General features: G+C 39.7%; 2 protein-coding genes across 3 annotated transcripts in view; one reads left to right on the forward strand and one right to left on the reverse strand.

The window, feature by feature from the left end:
* adgrl1a (adhesion G protein-coupled receptor L1a) overlaps positions 1-19,605 on the reverse strand; it is a 174,092-nt gene that overhangs the window by 39,214 nt on the left and 115,273 nt on the right. The gene's annotated exons all lie outside the window — the stretch shown is intronic.
* On the forward strand, positions 736-4,518 carry LOC143722175 (uncharacterized). Its single transcript, XM_077213422.1, is given in 2 exon segments — positions 736-754; positions 3,860-4,518. Coding segments are annotated over 2 exon segments (678 nt in total).

Genomic DNA, 19,605 nt, shown 5'->3' on the forward strand with positions numbered 1-19,605 from the left:
AGTACTTACTGTTGCTACACAATCACACACACACACATATACACCAAAAATAAGAAACTGAAAGACAAACTGAAAGGATTTTTGTAATTAGTAAATTATACACATGAACACAGAGACACACATCCATGCACACCACAGTACAGATAATTGTTATAATTTGGTCAATAGCTATATAAATGCATTTAGGTTAAGATAAATTTGTTTCTAACCTATCAAGTGCAGTCTTCATCCTGAAGGAACAGTAAAAAAAAAAAAAAAAACATAATCATGATGTAGAAGAAATAAGGACTAACTCTTTTTAGAAATGCCCTGCTAAGAAAATGAATATAGCTTCACCATTTTGGTGCTAATCTCACCAAGCTTCATAACTAACTTGACCAGCATTACTGTCTCGCTCAGTCAGACTAACCAGAAAGATCATGTTGTACGAATAGTTTAACCTACTGGTAAACTGCATGGCTATGGTCCAAGCTAGTCAAAGTAGTTTAGATTGGGTTTCTCAACCCTGTTCCTGAAGTCACAACAACAGTACACATTTAGTCACATTAGCCTAATCTGACCCATCCATTTCAGGTCTTGGAGTTTATAAGTAGCTGATGAGTTGAATCAGCTATGGTTGACTAGGAAGAGTTCGAAAACATGTACTGCTGGTGTGCCTCCAGGAACAGGGTTGGGAAACACTGGTTTAGATAGTCAGAGAACCTGCTTTTACCCTGGTAGACCATCTTGGTCAAGATGATAAACAGCCTTCAAGGTGCTATAGTTGGTTTTTGTAGCATGATAGTTGGTTTCATGTTCTAAAACAAACAAACAAAAAAACAATAACAGACAGATCACCGTAAGATGGTTTTCCTAGGTTAATGTCTGAAGATGACATTTTCTTTTTCAAACTGGGCAAATATTAGAATGCAAGTAGTGTACAAAAGACACTTGCAACTTTCACACATGTGCTGGTGAACCTTTTTTTTTTTACTGCTTACACAATCTTGGTCAATCAACTTTACCAGAAAGATCATAATCCATCATCCAGCTTCACCAACATAGTTTTGCTGTTAAAAAATATGGCTATGCTTATCCTCACACTATGCCAGACCAAACCAGCATAAAGCAGCTTGTGTTAAGCAGCAAGGCGGTTTACATTCCACTTTTTCTCTACAGGTCCAATACAGTGGAATTTAAACCACCTATGTCTAACAATTTCTCATCAAAATACAAATACAATCCTATTACATACACCAGTATTTAGACTACTAATACCATTTGTCACTGAAAAATGACAATTTAAAAGAATAACTATGAAGAGGAGCAAACAAATCAGAATCTCTGAACTAAAGCATATTAATAGACTCATCTAAGAGCAGGGAGGCAGAGCCTTCCTGAGAGAAGCGGCAACACACTATATTGACCTGTTCTATATTGGTGACCCATAAAACAAAGAACGAGTACCCTCAGTTTCAAAGGAAATTGGGACAAATGCAACATCAGACACACACAAGCACACGCTTTCCCCAAACAGTCATTGAACAGAACAGGCTAAGAAGGGTCGTTCCTATATAGACAGTGAGTCACAGAGTCTATGGAGGAAGTAATATTTGAGCCTAGCACATCGGCTTGAAAACTCCATACCGTGTCACAGGGTTAAAGCTTTCTTTATGCAGTATTAATGCCAGGGCTGTAATCTAGGTTACACAGAGAAAAGCTCCCGGAGGCCTGTCCGAGTGTCTGCTCAACTACAAAGAGCAACTCGCCCACACAAACACACACACACACAGACACACGCACACACGCGCGCACACGCACACACGCACACACACGTCCTGCATCGACTCCAGCTGCTGTGCTGTCAACGTTCAAGCGATTGCTATCCACAAACAGCTCAGCATGCTCTAATTTAAGATAAAGGCTTTGGCTCACTCTTTTTAGATGTCTTTCTGGACTAGAGCTTCTTTATTTCCTTTATTAGGGATGTAACAAAGGGCTTATTATGGTGAATATGATAATTACAGAGGCTCAAGATAGGAATGAGTGTGTATGTCTGGGACTTTTCAGTCCACAGAAACACACACTCCCACACACACAGTGTGACCTGAGAGAATTCATTAAACCCGACCTATGCTCTCTGGCAGCTCAGTTCCCTACTGTATACAGAGCTCTGGTTGGCTCTCTTTCTTAAACAAGAATTTTAACACAATCCTATAGCAACTATTGGAAAAATGACCAACATACAGTGTGCAATTATCCTTGTCAATCTACACCAGGCCGAGGTCACTATACCACTCCCACCTCGATATCTTGTGGTGTTCACTACAAAAACAATGTCCTGGTAAGTCACACTTACCTAGGACTGAAACCAACCCCCTACTGTTTAAACCCTGAGTAAGAAGATAATTAGCACCTCCATCTCTATGAAACACTAAAAGAGCCAGCCTGGGCTTCTGTGTGCGGTCATTCATAGTGCTAGAGATTTTTACCTATAGACAGAACTATTATTAAAATGATAGTTTTTTTATAGTCACATTTACTGCTCCCTTTATCCACCCTTAGTACAGAAAGAAATATCACAAAAGACATATCTTTATCATCTCAATTTTCTAGTCCAGTGGTTCACATTTTCCCATGGCCATTAAGCCGTGACACAATTGTTTTGTTTTATTTAATCTAATTCCTACTTCCTAAAGCGTCCCACTTTACTTAACATACACATAAACAGTAAGAATATGACCAACACTGATGAATAAACAGTAAGTGAAAAGTGAAAGTGACACGTGATGGCCAAGTATGGTAACCCATACTTGGAATTTGACCTCTGCATTTAACCCATCCAAGTAAGTGCACACACATTAGGAGCAGAGTAGTGAGTAGTGAACACACACACACTGCAAACGTGGATACACACCCCCGGAGCAGCGAGCAGCCTTGAGTGGCGCCCGGAGAGCGATTGGGGGTTAGGTGCCTTGCTCAAGGACACCTCAGTCATCTTCCTGCCGGTACTGGAATCGAACCAGCAACCTTTGGGTCACCAGTCCAACTCTGTTACCATTAGGCCATGACTATAGCCTTACATAATACCATAAAGTTAGTAAATTGGTATGAGCCACTAAAGTCATTTAAAAACATACAAAATAATACAAAGTGAAAATAAAGTGGTATTTTGGGAAAGTGAATAGAATGAACATCATACCCAAATGCAAATCCAGCTAACACACAAAGTACCAGTTACATTGAAGCTACAATATGTATTTTTTTTGCCGCTTAGGGGTCGCTAACCTCTTACAATAAAAAAGGTGTAAATTGATGACGCAGTGAATTAGGGGAATTATGGAACTTGTCGTCATGGTGATGGTTCTAATAATGTTTATGGGAAACAATGTTTATGTATAAGTGAATACATTCATGTTTTTAACATGACTGTGGTATGAAGCAGGTCACGATTGCTAATGAGAGACAGATATCAGAGCTACACGGAAGTCCCACGGATATTAAGGAATGAGGACATTTCATTCTACCGAACTACCCGCAAGTACTGAATTACTACTCATTTTGGTCAGTTTATGTAACAAATAAAAATTGTGAGGTAACGCAGCGCTGTTTCACTTGTTGTACACCGATTCCAAGTACTGATATAAGTTCTTAATAATACCATACAGTGAGTAATGTCTTCTCCTGTTATTGTCACTTGCACTTCATGTCACATGTATAGTATAGCCTTCTCTGTTAGCAATATAGGATTTACATGGGATAAACGCAGGGAGACAGTCAGGCTGACGGAGAATTGAGGATAGTAAGAGTGCAAGGGCTTTAGATACTGCTTTGGATGCGACTAGCTTGGTGAACTCTGTACATTGTTCCATTGCTGTAGAGCCCGTGCAGCAGGGCAACTGGGTGACCATAAGACACTGTAGTCGCGGGACAAAACACCGCTCTTCCATTCCGATTACAACATTAAACAGGTTCTCCCCACTCAGTGAAACACCCACTGAGAATTCTGTTGAATGTGCCCTAGTTATTGGTGATTCAATTACACGGCACATGAAAATAGAGACACCAGCCAACATAGTCACATGTTTGCCGGGAGCCAGAGCACCTGACATCAAAGCAAATTAAAAAGTGCTGGCTAATGCTAATCGTAAATTCTCTAAAATTATTATTCACGTCGGCACTAATGATGTTCCACTTCGCCAGTCGGAGATCACTAAAATTAACGTTAAAGAGGTGTGTGAACTCGCAAGTACGATGCCAGGCACTGTATTTTGCTCTGGCCCCCTTCCTGTTTGCCATAGTGATGAGATACTTAGCAGACTGTGCTCACTCAATGGCTGGCTGTCTAAGTGGTGTCTGCAGAATAATATAGAATTCATAGACAATTGGAAAAGTTTTTGGGGCAGACCTGACCTGTTGAAAAGAGATGGTATTCATCCCTCCTGGGATGGTGCTGCTCTTTCTCTAGTAATATGGCTCATAGTCTTAGAGCTCAAATATGAATTGGGGCTCAGGTCAGGAAGCAGACAGACTGGCTAAACCGACCGTCTGCTGGCTGTCTCACGCCACTGAGGTCAGATAAATCCCATCTCATAGAGACTCTTTCACATAAATATCATCATATAGAGACTGTTTCTGCTCCCCAAATTAGGACATACAAAAAACTCCTAAACTCATTTAAGGGTAAAAATGTAATTAATGTTCAACAAATAAAAAGCAGATATAATACAGATGAACAAATGATAAAGCTCGGATTGCTGAATATTCAATCCCTTACTTCAAAAGCACTTATTGTTAATGATATGATTACAGATTATAACCTAGATGTGCTGTGCTTGACAGAAACCTGGCTAAAATCAGACGATTTCATTACTTTAAATGAGTCCACCCCACAAGTTACTGTTATAAACATGAGCCTCGTCTGAAAGGCAAAGGGGGAGGTGTTGCTGTAATTTATAGTAATATCTTCAGAATTACTGAGAAGTCTAGTTTTAAATATGATTCTTTTGAAGAGTTGGTGCTTAATGTACCACTATCTATTGTAAATGATAAATCACGTTTGAGATTTGTGCTGGCTACTGTATACAGGTCAAAGAGGCATTTAAAGACATTTTGAACTCTAGTGGAGTTAGACAACACGTGTCAGGCTAGTTCACCCAAAAATTAAAATTCTGTCAGTATTTACTCACCCTCATGTTGTTCCAACCTCGTAAGACCTTCGGTCATCTTCGGAACACGAATTAAGATATTTTTGATTAAATCTGAGAGCTGGATCACTCCTCCATAGGCTTCTAAGGGGTTGAAACTTGCCGGCCCCGAAAAGTTATTAAAGACATTGTTAAAATAGTCCAAGTGACTACAGTGGCTCAATCTTAAGTTTATCAAGCAACGAGAATACTTTTTGTGTGCAAAAACAAACAAAAATAACGACTTTATTTCAACTATTCATTTCCTTCTCCGTGATCCTCTAGTCAGTTAACGTAGTGTGATTGCGAAGAGCTACGTCACACGTAGGCTCACTATTGGCCGACGCTGGTCATGTGTGTGATGCGTGTGACGTATAACAACAGAAGCTTACGCTATTACAATAGTGAACTGACTCGAGACTCGAAAAGGAAATGAATAGTTGAAATAAAGTTGTTATTTTTGTTTTGTTTTTGCGCACAAAAAGTATTCTCTTCGTTTGATAAACTTAGGATTTAGCCACTGTAGTCACTAGGACTATTTTAACAATGTCTTTAATAACTTTTCGGGGAACAAGTGTCATTCCCTGAAGAAGCCTATGGAGGAGTGATCCAGCTCTCAGATTTAATCAAAAATATCTTAATTCGTGTTCTGAAGATGAACAAAGGTCTTAAGGGGATGGAACAACATGAGGGTGAGTAAATACTGACAGAATTTTCATTTTTGGGTGAACTATCCCTTTAAGAGAGCAGCCAGAAAAATGGAGCGCACCTGGAAGAAAGCAAAACTAGAGTTTTTCCACATTTCATGGAAAGAGAGCACGATTGCATACAGAGAGGTCTTAAAAGCTGCTAGATCTGCTTATTTTTCAACCTTAATAGAAATAAAGAAACAAAACCCTAGGTATTTATTTGAAACAGTGGCTAAATTAACGAAAAATAAAGCTTCAACCCCAGACGTTTCCAGGCAGCACAGTAGTAATGACTTTATGAACTTTTTTACTTACAAGATTGATAATATCAGGGAGAAAATTATAACTATGCAACCGTCTACTACAATATCGCATCTGCCAGTGGATTGTAGTCTCCATGAGGAAAAAATGTATTCATTCATTGTTATAGGAGAGGAAGAATTTTCTAAACTTGTTAAATCATCTAAATCTACAACATGTATGTTAGACCCTATACCGACTAAGCTGTTGAAAGAGATGCTTCCAGAGGTCATAGATCCTCTTCTCAATATCATTAATTCATCTTTGTCATGAGGATACGTACAAAAAACTTTTAAGCTGGCTATGATTTAACCGCTTGTTAAAAAACACAACTTGATCCTACAGAATTAGGCTAGTCAATTACAGGCCCATCTCGAATCTACCTTTTCTGTCAAAGATACTAGAAAAGGCAATATCCTCACAACTATGTTCCATTTTAGAAAGAAATGGTATCTGCGAGGATTTTCAGTCAGGATTTAGACTGTACCATAGTACTGAGACAGCTCTCATCAGAGTCAAAAAATGATTTGCTCTTATCTTCCAATCATGGTTGTATCTCTCTAATAGTGTTACTCGATCTTAGTGCTGCACCAGTTGATAATTCCTAGAATATCAAAATCGACTGCTGGCGGTAGATCCTTTTCCTATTTAGCAGCAAAACTTTGGAACAGTCTTCCTAACATTATCCGGGAAGCAGACACACTCTGTCAGTTTAAATCTAGATTAAAAACACATCTCTTCAACCTGGCATATACATAGAACACGATACGTTCATATTATTCAAATCAGTTAAATGATTATTAGGCTGCATAAATTAGGTCAGCCGGAACCGGGAACACTTCCTATAACACTTGATGTACTCGCTATATCATACAAAGAAAGTCATCTACACTAATTTTAGTCTTTATGTTTATTCCGAGCTTTACAACAGATGGTGGACCTGCGCCTAGGCACGACCACAATGCATCCCTGAAGTGTCAGCAGAGTTTGTGTCAACTAGACTCTCCCCTGTGAAGGCCTCATCGTCACGACAGCCATCGGCACTGATCCTCAACAAACTCTTCTCCATACGCGCGTAATGACTCCGGTCTTCAACCAGATGAAATGCATAATATAATGTTCCGGTCCAATCTGACTTCTGACCTTTAATGCTGCTTGATTCATAGTCATACACTGTATGTTCGTTGGTCAGAGGAGAACTGGCCCCCTGACTGAGCCTGGTTTCTAACAAGGTTTTTTTCTCCATTCTGTCACCTGGAGTTTTGGTTCCTTGCCACTGTCGCCTTTGTCGCCATTGGCTTTTGGCTTGCTTAGTTGAGGACATTTAATTTTATATTTAAAAATATTATTACAACACATTATTTTCCTGTTACTGTACCTCTGTAAAGCTGCTTTGAAACAATCTGCATTGTAAAAAGCGCTATATAAATAAACGTGACTTTGACTGCACACTTTCCACGACCCACTCAAAATGTCTTGCGATCCACCAGTTTGGAAACACTGTTCTAGAAACTAATTACATGAAATGGAGACATCTGTTTAGGAATTCGACTTTTGATTTGAACAAAAGACCTCAGAAATCTCACATGTCCATAGCTTATACAGTTCAGACATCTCAATAATGTCTCAAACGGTCCTCAGATACCAAAGTAAAATAAATATGAATTCAAACATTTCTGATCCAATATCTGAAAGTTATCCACATTCATTTTTAGCTTTATACTGATACTGTTTATGAACAATTGTCTCATTTATGTCAGTTATTCTAGAAGAAATTGATACATAACTGTAAATTTGATTTCCAATTTATGTTACACAGAAGAACGTTGTCCACAGTTTTGGAATGACATGAGGGTGCATTTTATTTTTGGGTGATATATCCCTAACAAGTCCATCAGAAACATGACCTCTCAGAAATAAAACTTTCTTATGCCAGCAATATCTGATATAAGTATAACATTCAGATATTAACTCAATATCAACTCATCAAATATTTCTCAATACCTCCACTTAGACATGTTAATACAAATCAGAGAACACAATTAATTCTCCTGAGGCATGAAAAAGCATTCTTTGAGCAGTAAAATTTTCCTCCGGTAAGACAGCAAAGTCTGCGATCAAGACTCCGATATGTGATCTAAATATTCTTCTAAGACTAAAATATCTGAGCTAAGCTTTCCACATCAGATCTAAATAGATCTGAACTCTTACTGTGTGTCAATAATTGCCTCAAATATTCTTTCTTAATTTAGAAAGAAACACCCGAGGCAAAGTTTATACTTTATTGACACATTACTTAAAAGTCACCTCAGCACTCTGGGCAGGATGGCCAGCTTCTGATACATGAATTATTTCACTTATAAATAATTAGGCCTATTCATAATATTTATAGATAACATTTGAGTCTAAAAAAAATGAGAGTGAAAATCAGCTTTGGGTAAGCCTAGAATCTACGAAGGAAGGAGGAACAAAATGTACAGTACTACATCCACTACTGCGGGGAATCAGGTGTATGAGAGTCGTGTGTGTGAGAGTCAGGGCTCCTCCAGGCCTTCCCGCAGTGGCGTCTAACTGTCTGGCCTCACTGCTGAGAACATGCTGCTTAATTGAATCCTACACCTGTTACTGGCAGGTACAGAAGTGCTGCCAACAGGGGGCAGAGCTCGGTGTGGCACTGGGCATCCCCTTCGAATCTTAATGGGTCGTTGTGTGCTTATTTTCTACGTCAGCAATGGTGCGTTAAGAATGTGGATGAGCATCAGTGTGTGTTTTTAAGAGAGAGAGACAGATATAGACAGAGAGGTAGGTGTAAAACACTGCCGTTTTGTGCATCTGAATGTGAGCGAGAAAGAGAGAAAGACAGTTAAAGGTTGTAAGAAGTGTTGCTGTGTGCTTGGAAGCAGAGAGAGGGATGGAAAAAGGCGAAGGGTCAAAGGTTGTTCCTGTGAAATGAGAATTAGGATTGAGTTAATTTGATAAAGGCTAGAAGGGCTCCCAGATTGTGTCCTGGACAGCAAGAGGTTAGCAGCAAGACAGAAAACATGTGCTACGTTTATTCCACGTACATGTACACGCAAACACAGATACACGCAAAAACATACACACACCTCATTATCCACATCCTTCAAAAACACACACGCATAGGCTTACTGTATAAAGCCCATCTATAGGTCAGTTTTAATTAAATTTGAATGCCTGTACAATCGTCAACACAATGCCAGTACACAAATGTTGGTACACCTATCATTACAAAAGGATTTTTAATAGGCATAATGGTTATTATACTAAGCAAATTATATTTTCTATTGGCTAACCCTCTATAAATTTCTAAACAGAACCCTCAAAGAAAATTAAATATGTAAAAAAATATTTTATTCGAATTACGGGGACAGTTGGGATGTCTTTGTTATGTAGGGTTTGCGTTCTGTCCCCTGAGTCTTTTCTCACAGCAGCGCTGTCAGTCCAGAACAGTCTATTTGTATCTGAATTACATCACATTACACACTCATTGAAATTCGTGACCACCTGCATACGCTTTGGCTCTTTAGCTTTAACAATGCACATGCACAAGGGTGCACAGACAATCTCCTATCTCCCTTACTGCCCAGCAAGCGGCTGCCCAGGTTGTGGGACAATGTGTGTGCGTGGATTATACTTGATATGTTGGCAGGTATTAAAGGGGTAGTTCACCCAAAAATCTGAATTCTGTGATCATTTAATCACCATATTGAAACCAGAGGTTATCTTAAACTAAAAGTAAAACTATTAAAGCTCATTTTCGGGAACTGAAATAAATAAATTAGTGCTGGGCAATAATTAATCGCGATTAATCACATCCAAAATAAATATAGTTTGTGTTTACATAATATATGTGTGTGTACTGTGTACAATTATTTTGTATATATAAATATACATGTGCATGTATCTATTTAAGAAAAAAAGGTTTATACATAAATATATATAATATAGTTATAGTTTATATATATATAATATATATTTATATATAAAATATATATTTTTATATAAAATATAAATGATGTATAAATATATATACAGTATATACATGCAAATATTTCTTACATTTATACATGCATATGTGTGTATTTATATATACAAAATAATTATCCACAGTACACAGACATATATTGTGTAAACACAACATTTTATTTTGGATGCGATTAATCGCGATTAATCGTTGCCCAGCACAAAAAACAAAAAAAAACAAAAAAACCTGGAACATAAAAGAAGATGTTTAGCAGATTTTCAATGAAAGTGAATAGGGTCCAATGGAAAGCCGTGGTCACCATTGAGTTTCTTATGGAGAAGAGAAGCTTGAAGATTCTGCTAGATAATTTAGTTTTATTTTTACCTGAACTATCCCTTTAACACTAGCCAAGAGGAGAGAAAAAAGTGTGTGTGTGTGTGTGTGTGTGTGTGTGTATGCATGTGTGTCTGCGTGTGTGTCTCAAACAAAGACAAACCCTGAGCACAACAGCATCGAGGCACTTCCCATGACTCCATAATCAGACAATTAATCGATCCTTTAACCAATGAGTGTTAATAAACAATGACTGGGCGGGTGGGTGGTCAAGACAATGTTGTTAATGAAAATAATTGTTAACTGTTAATGAAATAGATAGAGGATAGAGAAAATAATTAGCAGCAGAGCGAGAGGACAGATAAAGCGGCGGGAGAAGGGAAAGGGGAGGGGGGTGGGAGGGTTATCCGCTGTGGCATGATTGCAGGTAAGAACACTCTGAAATGTAGGGCAGAACTCTCACAACAATCGCCAACAGCACCATGGGGAGGAAACAAAATGGAGGACCGACATCAAAGATGTGTAAACTGATGTCAGCGTCAGCGGAGTGGAAGATTCACACTGAGGTGCAGGTATCAGAACAGGTTTAGAACTCGTTCCCACAAAAACACAGACAGAACAGGGTTCACAAACACACGTGTTTCTGAATGGTGCAGTCAGGAAAATACACATGTAAAGAGCCGAAAAAAATATGGGCAGGAAGTAAAAGATTTGCTTAGTCCAAACCCTAGGTGAGCTATCTATATAGACGAAATTTGTAGCCATCATTTTTGTGACACTTCTATCATTTTGGCTTTGTACATTGCACATGTAAATACCAGAATCCATTGTAATGAGCTTTAGGAAAATTCAAACGAAATGTCAATTGTGTCAACGTCCTCCTGATAACCCTGCCAGGGATTATTTTGGCTAACTGTGTATAATTCAGCGTATTATACTTAACAAATACACCAATAAATGGACTTGAAGTATTGACTGCAAAGTACTACGAGAGACAAAACTAGCACAGCTATGTAGGAAATCAGTTGCCTGGTGCAAGTCAATTATTCAGATTAGCAGAAATGCATAAAAATAGTTGACCACAGAATATCACAAATCAGAGTCGAGTAATCAAGAGACCTGAGTAATAAATACAGTGATATAACTGAAAAGTATTAAGACAATGTTTATTTTTTGTTCACTGGAGTATTGAGTCATTAGCTTAGCAAAAATGCTAACGGTAAACTTAGTAGATCTGTGAAAGTCTCAAGTGATATTTCCATAGTATGTGTGAGGGAGTGTTAATGTAAACCACACTGGTCTTCATGTTAATTTCCATTCATATCCATGCATATGTGGGTGAGTGGGAATGCTTAGTGAAAGTTTAGTGAACTGTGATCAGCTAAGTCGTATGCATTAGCTGATCACAGTAACAAAGATGCATTTAACCAACAGAGGTTATAAATTCATAAATTGACCTTTTGGCTCAAAACACAGAATACAAACTTAACATTTGTATGGTAATGTGAATATGGAGAAGATTTTTAACATTTTGAATTTAATATTGTCTGCGATTTATAAATTATAAAAAAAAAAAAAAAAAGCCCTGGAGCATGTCATTACACCCAGTTGGCTGCATTCATTGAGGAGTCCAACATAATTCAGCAAACTTAAAAATGTACTATTGTAGCTTTTAGTCTATGTTTGTTAGCAGACTCAAATGTTCAAAAGTTTGGTTTCGGTAGGATTATTTAAAAGGGTTAGTATAATGATCCCATAATTTACTCACCCTCAAGCCATCCTAGGTGTATATGACTTTCTTCTTTCAGCCAAACACAATCAGAGTTATATTAAAAATATCCTGACTCTTCCAAGCTTTATAATGGGAGTGAATGGTAATATGGATTTTGAAGCCCAAAAAAGCACATCCATCCATCATATAAGTAATCCATACGGTTCCAGGGGGTTAATAAAATCCTTCTGATGCAAAACAGCTCCTTTTTTTAAGAAAAATATCCCTATTTATAACTTTATAAACTATAATCACTTGGCTTGAGTTCTGGCAGAAGAGTGAACTTTGACCTGACGTATGACGTAGGAGTAGCGTAAGCTTAGGAGAGAATAGACGCCTCTCATGGTTCAAACAAATAGGGCTGGGCAACAAACTCAGGCTGCTTCGACATTTCTCTGTAAAAATTCCCATTTTAGACTTCAAATTTGTGATCTGTGTTTTGTTTTGCTCTTTCCTCTGCGTTTATGTGTTCATCAATGCGCCATGCGTCAAGTCAGAGGTCACTCTTCCACCAGTGATTATAGTTTATAAAGTTATAAATATGGATATTTTTCTTTCAAAAAAACGCATCGCTTCCCTTCCGAAGGCCTTTATTAACCCCCTGGAGCCGCATGGATTACTTTATGATGGATGGATGCACTTTTTTGTGGCTTGGTAAAATAGTACCATTCACTCCCATTATAAAGCCAGGATATTGTTAATATAACTCTGATTGTGTTTGGCTGAAAGAAAAAATTCATATACTCCTAGGATGGCTTGAGGGTGAATAAATTATGGGATCATTTTTATTTTTGGGTGAACTAACCCTTTAAGGTACCTATGAAATCCTGTTTAGAATGGATATACCAGGAATGGGCAATGTCTGTCCTGGAGTGCAGCTGTCCTGCAGAATTTAGCTCCATCACCTGCCTGTAGCCTTAGCAGAGATGGTCTTATTATTGGGAGATACAAGGGTCTGTGGCTTTCCCATTGGAAAAGGCGTAACGGCTAACTTGGATCACATGTGCCTTATTAAACAATCACATTACAGCATTGACGTCATTGAATTTCATTCGGAGTTGTGCGACAGTCAATCACTGTTTGCGGATACCATAGAAATGAATGAGAAGCGCCTTAAACTGAATCATACCTGTTGCACAATTGTCTGTGACTTCTCTTATAAAACAGCATTTATTTAAGACCAAACATGTTGAAGATTAGCTGATGGGCTGTCGATTCTAAATGATAAGCCATTTTCCCACAAAAGCAGTTTATTCAGCACAGTGAAGGCTCTCCTCCATTGACATTCACAAAAAAACGGGCTCTTGTCTCCTTCCTTTCCACAGCCATAGCAGGGGTTAAGCTTTTTTTTCGGCTAAGGTTGCAGGCTTGCCTTCATGTGGCTTTGGCCTTCATAATCCTAAAGACTTTGATTAGCTTGTTTAGGTGTTTTTGATTAGGGTTGGAGCAAAACTCTGCAGGACAGCACCACTCCAGGACCGACGTTTCCATCCCTGATATATACCCTCCTAATACCACCTGCAATTGATTTACAATAGCAAGCAGCAAATCATGTTAAAGAGCAAGACTGTGATGTACTACTACAGTTGCTGCCTATATGTGGAGACCTTAGCAGATACAAGACAGCTCACTAGGGTTTGTTTCAAATCATATGACCAGTTGTAGATGATATGGAGCTGAATTATGCCTGGTTCAAGCTCGGTACCAGTCTTGCAAAAGTTTGAAACTGAGTCCTCAGGAGACTGGCTAGAGGATCAAGTACAGCAGCCCCGAATCTCTGTGATTGGCTGGCTGAACTGAATCAGGCTGTGAGGTGATTGGCACCACAGAGAGAGGCCGTGTGAGTGGAACCGGCTCTGCCTAACAAAGCAGCCATCTTACAGAGAGGCCAACTGTCGCCGTACCCCCCCCCCCAACCACCCCCCCCCCCCCCCCCCTTTGGACACGTGCGGACACACCACAGGGAGAGAGCGACTGCTACAGACGCCACTGAGCAGCGTCCAAGAGCAGACAACAAAACAGAAGGGATTAAAAAGAAGAATGACGCCACTGGCAGACAACAAATTAGAGAGGAGGGAGTGTCTGAGGTAGGCCCAGAAAACCTGTGGCTGCTTGTGATGAACACATATGAATTTGGAAGGATATCAACCGAGAGAAGAGGAACCAGAATACAGATGAAAATAGAGAGAGAACGTGACATGGCGAAAAAGAGAAAGCTTGTAAAGAGAGACATTGAAGCACCTGGAAATGGGAGAGAGCATTTGGCAAGGGGTTGGGCAGTTACCAGCTCTACAAATCGTTACTCTAATCCAAAATAACATACAGACAAAACATAGGGGTTATCCTGAAGGAAGGAAGGAAGACATAAACAAACAAAAAAAAAAGGTCTGAAAAAAAAAAAGGGTCTCAAACTGTATGGAGGAGTCGCTTTGGATCTGGAAGGACAGATACAAAATTAATCGCAAACAATAGAGGAATGAATAAATGATGGTGCATGAGAGAGGGTGGAATTGCACAGATGGGTGTGCGTGTCGGCTGAGAATATGGGTTTAGTGGGAGAAATGACTTCCTGTCCAACAGAAAAGTAGAACGGAGAAACGCTCGACGTAAAGTGGCTTGTGCGAGTGCGCGCGCGAGAGAAAGAATAGAGCGCGTGCACGCGTACATGTGCCGCATTTAGTCGGAGAGCGTGTTTCCCTTGGGGTAGAAGTGATCAGATTAAAGGATGGTTATTAATTTCTCAAATAGACTTAATTGGAACTTTTAGCAGGACAGCTGGTGGAGTTCTGCTGTTTTTCCGCAAGTGAGAGTTGCGTGCGTGCGCGTTCGATATGCATGCATGAGGTCTTCTGTGCACAGGGATTAGTGCGTGTATGCAGGACCGTACAGTACATATGATGACGTGTGTCTGTGTTATCTGAAACAAGAACCAAATCAGGAAGGAGGTTCGGTTATAAGCCAGAGAAAAGAAAGAGAGAAAACAAAAGAGAGAGAGAGAGAAAGAGAGAAGGAGGGATATAAACATCAAACATGAGCACTACACAAGGTGCTGGGTTAGGAGAAGGGGATGAGGGAAGGAAAGGAAACGGAAGAGGAAGGGGAGGAGGAGGAGGAGGGCGGGCGGAGCGAGCTGTGGTTTTTATGTTCATTGTGGTCTTTACCTTTTTGGTCCACTTCTATTCAAGCATCGGAAAAAAGAGAGAGAAGAAAGGGAGAGCAAAAGAAAGAGCGAAAGAGAGAGAGAGAGAGAGAGAGAGAGAGAGAGAGAGAGAGAGAGAGAGAGAGAGAGAGAGAGAGAGAGAGAGAGAGAGAGAGAGAGAGAGAGAGAGTGAGAGAAAGTGAAGATAATGAAAGAAAAACAGGTGCAGGAAAAAAGAGAAAATTGAGATTAAATAAAAGGCTATCCTTTCTCAAATCATGGCATTCTGTCAGTGTGATGTAGGCTCTTTACAGAGAGGATGACTCAAGTGAGTAATGAGAGGGGAGAATGGCCTCAACTGCTTTCACAAAATTTTGTGAAACCCCTTACATTCTTCCTGTCACATGACACACGTACACTTCCCTCAGTCACACGGACCCCGCCCCCCTTCGCTTCCCCTCCATCCGTTTGTCTTTCCTCTATCCGCACTTCTGCACCTTTGGGCTGCTGTGAGAGAGAACATGAGGTATGTTCGAAATGGCATAGTACTCATAGCTTTGCAGTATGCAGTATGAACACTGAGCACAGTATGCAAATTTACGCTTAAAGTACCTGGATGTCCTGGTTCATTTGCCAAAATGTGTGCAACAGAGCACATTGTGTGCTATAATGTATTCCATAAGGCAATGAACTGGACTTCCATTTTTAGGCCCAAAAAGTACAATGCACAAGTATATAAATGCAACTGCTTCCTGTACGCACATTCTATTTAATTTGTCACACATTGCAAAATGTGTCAAGCCCTTAATGTATAATGCAACAAAAGTTCTTAACACTGCCACAAGTTTGTGTTATAACGAGCATTTTTCAGGTCAAACATGTACAATGAACTAGTATGTGAATGCAAATGCTTCTAGTAAGCAAGTTCTATTTCATTTGTCACGCACTGCGAAATGTTTCAAGCTGAATTTCATAACGCAACGGAAGTTCTTAGCACTGCTACAAGGTTGTTTTATAGCAAAATTTGTTTAGGCTCAAAATGGTGCGATAGCGATTGACAATTGACGTTAATTGATGCGGTCTTCAGCGGTCTTGTTAGCGCACCCACCTCCAACGCTGGAGACCCTGGTTCGAATCCCACTCGGATCCAGTACTGGTTATATTTGGTGCTGTGACCCGGATGGGAGTGAGGCTGAGGTGGGGGGAGTTTAACGGACGTAGGCCAGTAAAAGCTGTGCATGTAAATCTCAACCCCTGGCCTCAAGAGGCATGTTAGTGACTGACGCTAAAGGCTGCGTACTTATTAGCATGCCCGCCTCCAACGCTGGAGACTCCGGTTCGAATCCCACTCGGAATGGGTCGAGTAGGACTGGTTATATTTGGTGCTGTGACCCGTATGGCAGTGAGGTTTAGGGGGGTTGAGTGTAATAGACATAGACCAGTAAGAGTTGTGCATGTAAACCTCAATTCCCTTGGCCTCAAAAGGCGTGCTAGTGACTGACGCTAGAGGCTACGCAGTTAGCACGCCCACCACCAACGCTGGAGACCCTGTTTTGAATCCCACTCAGAGCGGGTCAAGTAGGATCAGTTACATAAACACTTCTAATACATAAAATCTATTTAATTTGTAGTGCATTGCGAAATGTGTGAGGTTGCAATTCATAAAGCATAAAGTTGGTGTTAGAGAACATTGGTGTAAACTTGTGTATTAGTGGTCTTCACTTCAAAAAAAATCAATCTTCTCATTTTTGATTAGACTGTCAAATAATATTTTATTTTAGAAATGAATTATTTTCAAGCTGACCATTGTTTGCCACTCATAACATAATCGTGACAATGCTTTAGTGCGCTCAGGTTTGAAATGATCATCGTTGCATACGGCAAGCTGTGTGCATTACTATATTTGTAGGCCTATGTAGTTTACACTGTGCAGTAAGATGTATACTAGTATGCCATTTTGAACATATTCCAAAGTGCAATGGAGTCTTCTGCAGCTGTAAGGAGGAAAAAAAGAGTCAGATTGATGCAGTGATGAAGAAGAGAGAAAGAGAGAGAAGGAAAATGGTGGAAAAGGAATGGGTGATTTCTCTCTGAACCTTAAGGGGCTAGTCCTGGCTCAACATGGGATCCGGTGAGCCAGCTATTCTTTCTCTCTCATAGAGCTTGACCACTTATCGCTTCTACTCACTGAATCCATCAAGATCCAGCTGCCAATCACTGATTATGGTCCGTGGGACCATGCGGCTTGACAGAGCTACATTTCTGAGAACCAGAAACAGGCTGGGAGGAGGAGAGAGGCCATTATAGTACGGGAAAAAAATAAATGGAGAAAGACAGAGGAAAGCAGAACAGAGGAACATTTCGTTTCCACTGCGTGCTGGTAAAAAAAAAAAAAAAAAAAACAACAACCAAGAATACAGGTCAAACAAGTTTGCGGTGGTCAGTCTGGTTTTTGGAAAATGGTAGTTGGTTTGTTACTGGTAAGAGGTCACCTGAGCTAAGGTTGAGCTTAGCCATGTCTAACAAAGCAGGAATTTTTACTATCAGCATGAATGCTGATACATTTGGCAGCTTATTATGACCTAATTAAGGTACAGTCACTGAAAGTTTACAAGCAAAACGTTTACAAGCAATCTGTGTGACGAACTTGAACCCTCTGCGAAGTCTATGCGGGGAAATATTTCACCCTCACGCGAAATACCGATTACATGGATTCCTATTGAAATGACTGGATTTGACTGGATCGCGAGAATTTGCTGAGTAACAGTAAATGTGACTGCATCTCTATACAGGAAGAAATTGTTTGAACGTCACATAAAGTGACCATTTTACATGCCAAATAGGGCGGGGTTTATCTGAAATAGTTGGTTGTACTATAATAGACTGTATAACGAATTTAGTTCAATAGTATTAATCCTAGACTCGTGTAGCCAGACTTTTCAGAAGCAATTTGAGCCTAGCCTCAGCCCTGTTAGCTTGTATATAATCAACAATCTACTCCTGTTTAGATCACCTATTTACCATCAATGATCAATTACAAAGAACATTAAACCATCTGATGCTGGTTCTAGCAGAAATCTCCAGCAGTACTTCTCCTCACTTGTGTTTGCACAGAATACAGAATTACTTCACTTTCGGCTATTGCATTGTTTTTCTCGCTTTCTGGGCGGAGTGTGTTTGTATGTGTGAAGCGAACAGCATTGGTATGTATGACAGAGAGACAGCCAGCGTGTGACAGTGAGTGACAGCTTGTCTGTCTCACTGATCTGGATGTGCTAGCAGTGTTAGCTTGACACACATAAGCGCTAAGGCAACCGCTGACGTGTGGCCGGCAACACGCAAGCAGCGTGTGAAGCTCAGCGTCTCCCACCCCAGAGACCCATTGTGTCTCCTAAAAGACAAACTAGAGTATCTAAAGCGGGGGATCTCAGGGGAGAGAGGGATGGAGCGATCAGTAAAGAAAAGAAATGGGAAGAGACTCTCTTTTCTGAGCCTGTGAGGGTTTAAAGGGTTCTGAAGTTGAGGCCTCTGAAGTGATCTCACACATACAGACACAGTTACACGGTCTGTATAAAAGCCAGCGGCCAGTCGTCACTGTCTAACTCACTTACACCATTTCAGAAATGAAAAGAAGGGGGACTAAGATTGGGAATCAAAAGGAATTGAAGTTACTTAGAGATTCCATTTAACGATTATTGTTCCATAATGATTCTATTAGCAGCTCTTTTAGTACTTTTGGTACGAAACAACAACCCTGCTGAGAATAAAAAGCTTAAGCGGGTTTAAGAGGGGATCTCTTTATTTTTTTTAAGCTATCAGACTGGGAGACCAGCTGGCCGTCCTACTAAACACCAGTTTGGCCAGGCTAGTAGACCATTTAAAAAAAAGCTACGTCCATCAAACCAACTACTTTTCAAAAGATTGGGGTCAGTAAGATTAAAAAAAAAAAAAAGAAGAAATAAATAGTTTTATTCAGAAATTATACATCTAATATATAAAAAGTGAAAATAAAGAAATGTATAATGTTCCAAAAAATATACTATGCTGTTAAGAATCCTAAAAAAAATATCACATTTTCAACATTGATCATAATTATGTTTCTAGAGCATCAAATCAACTTATTAGAATTTTTTCTGAAGGATCATGTGACACTGAAGACTAGAGTAATTATGCTGAAAATTCAGCTTCGAGTTAAAAAAAACTCACCAACCCCAAACTTTTGA

Source organism: Siphateles boraxobius, unplaced genomic scaffold, assembly GCF_051911475.1.
Source record: "Siphateles boraxobius isolate OS27281-9 unplaced genomic scaffold, OSU_SipBor_1 66, whole genome shotgun sequence".
Classification (NCBI taxonomy): Eukaryota; Metazoa; Chordata; class Actinopteri; order Cypriniformes; family Leuciscidae; genus Siphateles; species Siphateles boraxobius.